The following is a 7298-nucleotide window of genomic DNA, read 5'->3' as shown; positions in this document are numbered from 1 at the left end:
AACATAAGAAGGGGGGCAAAATAAAGGGGAATAAAAGATAAAGATAAAATTTATAATATAGAATATAAAATATATATAGAATAAAATGAAATATCATAAAATAAAAGGAGGGGGTCGACCGGCAGGTCGCATCTTTGTAGAGGGGGGGAGGGGATTATTGCTCCACCTCGCCCCCCGCGACCTGCCCACCCCGGGGGCGCCTTAACGGCCAGCCCCCCTTGGCGGCGGTGGAAGTACTAAGTAGTCCCACCGCCGCCATTACGTCTGCGGCCCCTTACAGGGGGCCGCCGGCCTCGTCGGGGTTGCCCCGCCGATGCTAACCTCCTGGCGGAGAGGGGGTCGGCTTCCCTCTCCCTCTCCGCTGCCTCTTTCTGCTTTATCACAATCTCGCAGAAGGAGGCAAACGCTGCTCTTGACCTCTCGCTGCCGATCATGTGGTCGACCACGACCGGCAACGAGTTGTCCATCCCAATAACGCCCCTTACGACATTCTTCCAGCGTATGCCGCGCAGAGTCCTGGGCCTCCTCGCAGTGGTGGCACTGCGATCCTCCCAGTGCCAGTTATGAACACACAGTTTGAGGAAACGGCGGTATGCAGGTAATTTAACTTATGCGCATGCATTGCTGCAACTTCTGCTGTATCGTTTAGAATTTTTGTTACCGCCATCCGATTTTTATACATGTGCAAATACTCGTACACGCTGCATTGTATTTTTTTCCGCACGCGACAAGGAGGGGACAGAGGCGAGTTCCGGCTCGCGTCTGTCCCCTCCCCCGGTCCCACCCCCCTGGTCGACCCGCATAAAACTTAAAAATATGATAAAATAAAAGATAAAATCAATAAATGAAAACGTGTATAGATAAAATAGATAAAATAAAAGTCAATAAATAAATAAATAATAATAAGTAAATAAATACAATGGACAAAACACAACAAACATAAGAAGGGGGGCAAAATAAAGGGGAATAAAAGATGTTTGGGATTGGCTGAGTGCGTCAGTCGCGTCGGCTCATTCATATTTTCTCGATCACGCTATTGGCTGCCTTTCGAGTGACAGCGAGATCTAGGATCGATCAGCGGCTCGCGGAGTCATAGGCCAGCGCCGTCGATATCGATTACGTTCGATTATCGACCCGCGCTGGAGTGATTGGCGGATCGTCCGATCGATCCTCCAATTACGCGCTAGGCGGTTTTCGGCTAACGGTCAGCTGATCGACCGAAAATCACTTCGTTTTCGGTGGTTCTAACGATAACACGTAGTCACGGACATCGCTCTCACTCACACTCGAAAGACATCGCGTCTGCTTGACCGGTTTTTCTAGTGTACGTCTATTCGCGCTCTTTATCGCTTCGTAAAGAACTGTACGCTAAGAAACGGCTACCGCTAATTTACAACAAAACTCTTTATTGTAAAAGTTCATCCACGTACTTCGGGGTGTATTTACATTTCATTTCGCACAAGTTCGTTTTCGGGATTTATTTACTTCCCTCATCATCAACGATGTGACTCTTTCTCCTGTCGAACGCCTTCATTATTTGAAAGCCTGTATGAAGGGCAGCGCCGCGTCTCTTCTGAAAAACATCAAGACGACCGCTGATAACTTTAAGGTTGCTTGGGAAAAGTTAATAAGTCGATTCGAGAATCGCCGACTTCTGGTACAGGCTCAAATCAGACTACTTGCTTCACTATCTCCTGTCAAAAGGGAATCATCTATCGAATTGCAGCAGCTCTTTGATCAAACGTTCGACGCCATAGATGCCCTCGATAATCTGGATCGACCTGTCACGAACGCCGTCGACTGGGTAGTCGAATTGACCGTCGAAAGGTTGGATACTCAGTCTCATCGTGAGTGGGAAGATTTAGTGAGGCAATCTAAGGAGCTCCCGACTCTAGAGGATCTCCGAACGTTTATCGAAGGGCGCATACAAACCTGTGAGGCGTTAGAGGCTAAACGAAAGCAGCCTGATGAAGCCTCCCTCAACAAGAAATCCTCTTCCAAGGCCTTCAAGGTGCATCAGATATCGAAGGCGAACACTTCATTGCGGAACTGCAGCATCTGTCAAGGGGCGCACTTCGTCCTATTCTGCCCTCAATATAAGGAGAAGGATGCCGTCGAGCGGAAAGAAACGGCAAGTTCTCTGAAGCTTTGTCTAAACTGCCTGGGAAAGCATTCTATTAATGACTGCAAGTCTGCCAAAAGATGTCAGAAGTGTGATGGGAAGCATCACACGACCATCCACGATGCCGAGTCAACGGGAGCTGTAGTACAGCACATCTCTACTCACGTGAGTCGACCTTCCTCTGTACTTCTCAGTACCGCTCGCGTGACAGTTTCAGGCTCCGGCGGACACGGCTTCCAAGCTCGCTCACTAATAGACCCCGGCAGCGAGGTTTCGCTCATTTCTGAGGCCCTGGCTCAGCGGCTCGGCGTCAAGAGGAGTCAAGCTCGGGTTCCTCTGCTCGGAGTCGGAGGGGCCAAGGCGAAGTTCACGAGAGGAAAATCTACACTGGTCCTCTCCTCTCACTGCGACGGTGACGTCAAATTCCAGATTCCGGTCTACATTATATCTGAGCTCTCTCGCTACAGGCCTCGAAATCTACCTGCTGTCGTCGAGTGGCCGCACGTACAAGGGTTGTCCCTTGCTGATCCTGCCTACCATCTTGCTGATCCAGTCGATGTTCTGCTTGGAGCTGATTCTTATAACCTCATACTTCGTGAGGGTGTCAAACGAGGGCCGCCTCATACTCCAGTGGCTCAGGAGACCGCACTTGGCTGGATACTGACGGGAGGAGTCGACTCGGAAGGCGGCGGCGAGGCAGCAGGTAGACTAGAGGTACCAGTACATCACTGTAATGTAGACCGCGAATTAATGGAAATGTTGAGCAGATTCTGGGAACAGGAGGAGATCGACACTTCGATCCCACACACAGCAGACGACCAACGGGCGGAGGAACACTTCGTTGCCACTCACCTTCGTCAACCTGATGGCAGATTCTCGGTGCGACTACCATTCAGCAGCGCACCTGAGCTAGGAGACTCCCGTCGCATAGCATTGCGAACTCTGGAGTCTCTAAACGGCAGGTTTCGGCGATCTGCCGAATTCCATGCAGCCTACACCGAGTTCCTGAAGGCCTACGAAACGCTGGGGCATATGGCAGCGGCGCAACATCCGATTCCGAGCAACGGGTACTACCTCCCGCATCACGGAGTGTTGCGAGAGGCCAGCGCAACGACTAAGTTGCGAGTTGTCTTCAACGGATCCATGCCCTCTTCCAATGGGAAATCCATTAATGACTTCCTTCTCCGAGGTCCTAACCTGCTCCCAAATCTCGCCGACGTCCTGCTAAGGTGGCGTCGGCACGCTTTTGTGTTTTCAGCCGACATCGAGAAGATGTATCGGCAGATACTTGTCCACCCTGAAGATCGGCGATGGCAGCGGATCTTGTGGCAGCCTGAAAAAAGGGGAGGAGTCATTGATTACGAGCTGAGCACCGTCACTTACGGGCTCGCGTGTGCACCCTACCTTGCAATTCGTTGTTTACACCAGCTGGCCAAGGTGGAGGAGCAGCGGTATCCTCGTGGCTCTCGCATAGTACTACGAGACATCTATATGGACGATGTTCTCGCCGGAGCTGACTCCCTTCCTGAGGCAAGGCGACAACAAACGGAACTTCGAGAGCTTCTCATGGCGGGCGGATTCCCACTTCGCAAGTGGGCATCCAACTCAAGGGGTCTGTTAGACGGACTCTCCAGCGACGAGCGGAAGGGAATCGTTGAATGGGATTCTCCAACCCATCACAGCGTCCTCGGCATAAAATGGCTACCTTCCGCTGACTGTTTTCAGGTTACCGCTGTGACTTCTCTAAAAAACGCAGGGTTCACTAAACGCTCTGTGCTCAGCGGAACAGCCCAGCTGTTCGACCCTCTCGGATGGCTGGCTCCAGTCACCATCGTCGCCAAGGTCCTAATGCAGTCGTTGTGGCTCCTAAAGGTCGACTGGGACACACCGTTGCCAGAAAAGGAGGAGGTGATGTGGCAGCAGTTCCAGCATCAACTCCCTGCACTGCAGACTATTCGAGTCCCGCGATGGCTCGGAACCAATTCTGCCACGCAGCCTCTCGAAATCCATGGGTTCGCTGATGCATCCGAGCGAGCCTACGCAGCCGTGGTGTATTCCCGGACCATTAACGCTCAAGGAGTCGTGACAGTCTCCATGATTGTCGCCAAATCCAAGGTGGCTCCCTTGAAGCGGGTGTCTCTGCCCAGATTGGAGCTCTGTGCAGCTTTCCTGCTAGCCAAGCTCGTCGAGCACGTCACTAAGGCGCTCGATTGGCAAGAGGTCGATCTACACCTCTGGTCGGACTCATCCGTGGCACTCAGCTGGATCCGGGGGCATCCTTCTCGCTGGCCGACTTACGTGGCGAATAGGGTGGCTGAAATCCAGAGGATGCTGCCGCTAGCCCAGTGGCACCACGTGAGGAGCGCTGAAAATCCAGCTGATTGCGCTTCTCGAGGCCTGTCTCCCGCTGAGCTTCCCAGGTTCCAACTGTGGTGGCGACGACCAGAGTGGCTCTCCTCACCAGATCCTCTCCCCGCTGTACCTGCCGAGGAGACAACCCACGAGGACGAGGAACTGAAGGCACATCACGTGACAACCCAGCGGGAGAAAACATCCGGCACGTTAATCGAGCGCTTCTCGAATCTAAAGCGCCTGTTTCGAGTCCAGGCCTGGTGTCGTCGCTGGGCCCCTAGAAATCGAAAATCAGAATCAGTTATCACTGCTACCGAAATGCAGGAAGTCAAATTGATTCTCCTGCGCTTGGAGCAGTCCGCTTCATTCTCCGAAGACATCGCCACTCTCCGCAGGAATCAACACGTGGCAGCTAAAAGCAGATTGGCCAAACTCTGCCCATTCCTGGATGAGGACGGAGTCTTAAGAGTCGGAGGCCGCCTACAAGCTGCCAACCTTGCGTACGACCGGACGCATCCAGCTATTCTCCCTGACGAATCCCCTCTGGCTAAGTTGTGGGTCGACGCTGCTCACAAACGATGCCTGCACGGGGGGACACAGCTTACCCTGGCGACGCTACGCCAGGAGTGCTGGATTCTCAGAGGTCGTCCAATGGTAAAACACTGTATCCACCAATGCACCGTTTGTATTCGCTGGAAAGGGCAAACTGCCCAGCCAAAAATGGGAAACCTCCCACCAGCAAGAATAACACCGTGTCGTCCCTTTTTCAGATCTGGTGTCGATTATGCAGGACCAATACACCTTCGGTCTGGTCGGGGTCGTGGTCAGCTCACAGTTAAAGGATACATCGCCGTGTTCATCTGCCTTGTCACCAAGGCCGTTCACCTGGAGGCTGTGTCGGATGGATCGACCGAAACCTTCCTCGCTGCACTACGACGCTTTATCTCACGGCGAGGTCGCTGCCTAGAGCTGTACAGCGACTGCGGACGCAATTTCGTCGGCGCCAATCACGAGCTGCGCTCACTACTCCGAGAATCGACACAACAGGGAGGCGGTCCCTTCGCCGCAGCCTCCAGGGAAGGCATTTCCTGGAAATTCAACCCACCGTCTGCTCCACACTTTGGAGGAATCTGGGAAGCGGCGGTGAAATCCGTTAAGCATCACCTCCGTCGGATCATCGGCGAGCAGCGATTGACCTTTGAGGAGCTGACCACGCTCCTGACTGGCATCGAGGCTTGTTTAAACTCTAGACCTTTACAGCCGTTGTCCGACGACCCTGAGGATCCAGCAGCGCTGACTCCGGGACATTTCCTGATCGGGGAACCGCTCATCGCTCTTCCAGAGCCCAGCCTCGAGGAGCTTCCCGTCTCACGGTTATCTCGATGGCAGTTGATCCAGCAACTTCAACAGCACTTCTGGAAACGCTGGTCTCGGGAGTATTTGAACACCTTGCAGACCAGAGGCAAGTGGCGTAAAACCAAAATTTTGATAAAGTCAGGATTTCTCTGCCTAGTTAAAAGTGAAATTCTACCTCCTACGCAATGGCCTCTCGCTCGTGTTGTTCACATACACCCTGGACCAGACGGCTCTGTTCGAGTTGCTACTGTCCGTACCTCAACTTCGCAATTTCTTCGTCCAGTACACAAGCTGATTCCTTTGTTAGCCCCTGACGACGAAGAGACGAGTACGGGGAGGGAACACGAGGCTGGACTCTCGAGCGACTCTCCCGATCAGTAGCTATTTTCACAAGCACAGAAAGCACGTGTTCGTCATACTTCACTTAATCCAGATTTCATTTTCGATTCACTTACCTCTGTACCACTTTCATCTTCACTGTAAATTCTCATTTCATCATCCATTAGTACACTTCACTTTTACTAAGCTTCGTTTTTTTGGATACTACACTGGATGCCCTACGTTGCTGGCCCATTCAGCTCACCCAGCATCGCCTGACGTCATCGTCCTCCTGATTGGCCACAGTCTCTAGCCTCTCTAGTATTCAGTTTCGTCATTGGCGGACGAGGCGGGCGGAATGTTTGGGATTGGCTGAGTGCGTCAGTCGCGTCGGCTCATTCATATTTTCTCGATCACGCTATTGGCTGCCTTTCGAGTGACAGCGAGATCTAGGATCGATCAGCGGCTCGCGGAGTCATAGGCCAGCGCCGTCGATATCGATTACGTTCGATTATCGACCCGCGCTGGAGTGATTGGCGGATCGTCCGATCGATCCTCCAATCACGCGCTAGGCGGTTTTCGGCTAACGGTCAGCTGATCGACCGAAAATCACTTCGTTTTCGGTGTTTCTAACGATAACACGTAGTCACGGACATCGCTCTCACTCACACTCGAAAGACATCGCGTCTGCTTGACCGGTTTTTCTAGTGTACGTCTATTCGCGCTCTTTATCGCTTCGTAAAGAACTGTACGCTAAGAAACGGCTACCGCTAATTTACAACAAAACTCTTTATTGTAAAAGTTCATCCACGTACTTCGGGGTGTATTTACATTTCATTTCGCACAAGTTCGTTTGGGAGTCGACGATCCCCGTTCGGGAAAAATAAAGTGACGTTTTCTGTGAAGTGGTTCGTTCTCCCCTTTCTTGTCCGAAACAAAAGATAAAGATAAAATTTATAATATAGAATATAAAATATATATAGAATAAAATGAAATATCATAAAATAAAAGGAGGGGGGTCGACCGGCAGGTCGCATCTTTGTAGAGGGGGGAGGGGATTATTGCTCCACCTCGCCCCCCGCGACCTGCCCACCCCGGGGGCGCCTTAACGGCCAGCCCCCCTTGGCGGCGGTGGAAGTACTAAGTAGTC

General features: G+C 52.2%; 2 protein-coding genes across 2 annotated transcripts; both read left to right on the top strand.

Moving 5' to 3' along the window:
* Window positions 1–1549: 1549 nt before the first annotated feature.
* LOC143219377 (uncharacterized) lies at window positions 1550–4208 on the top strand. Its single transcript, XM_076445392.1, has 2 exons — window positions 1550–4050; window positions 4118–4208. The coding sequence occupies exons 1-2, from the start codon at window positions 1550–1552 to the stop codon at window positions 4206–4208; spliced, it is 2592 nt and encodes an 863-aa protein (XP_076301507.1).
* An 8-nt stretch (window positions 4209–4216) lies between these two features.
* LOC143219376 (uncharacterized) lies at window positions 4217–6211 on the top strand. Its single transcript, XM_076445391.1, has one exon. The coding sequence runs from the start codon at window positions 4217–4219 to the stop codon at window positions 6209–6211; it is 1995 nt and encodes a 664-aa protein (XP_076301506.1).
* Window positions 6212–7298: the final 1087 nt, after the last annotated feature.

Source organism: Lasioglossum baleicum, unplaced genomic scaffold (assembly GCF_051020765.1).
Source record: "Lasioglossum baleicum unplaced genomic scaffold, iyLasBale1 scaffold0027, whole genome shotgun sequence".
Classification (NCBI taxonomy): Eukaryota; Metazoa; Arthropoda; class Insecta; order Hymenoptera; family Halictidae; genus Lasioglossum; species Lasioglossum baleicum.
Note: the sequence above shows the minus strand (reverse complement) of the source record. Positions and strands in the feature narration are given on the sequence as shown.

Excerpts from the sequence above, each read along its gene's own strand:
- LOC143219377 (XM_076445392.1), top strand. The coding sequence starts at position 1,550 with ATGAAGGGCAGCGCCGCGTCTCTTCTGAAAAACATCAAGACGACCGCT. Across the intron at positions 4,051-4,117 it reads GTGATGTGGCAGCAGTTCCA|CCTCTCGAAATCCATGGGTT; the intron begins GCATCAACTCCC and ends TCTGCCACGCAG.
- LOC143219376 (XM_076445391.1), top strand. The coding sequence starts at position 4,217 with ATGATTGTCGCCAAATCCAAGGTGGCTCCCTTGAAGCGGGTGTCTCTG.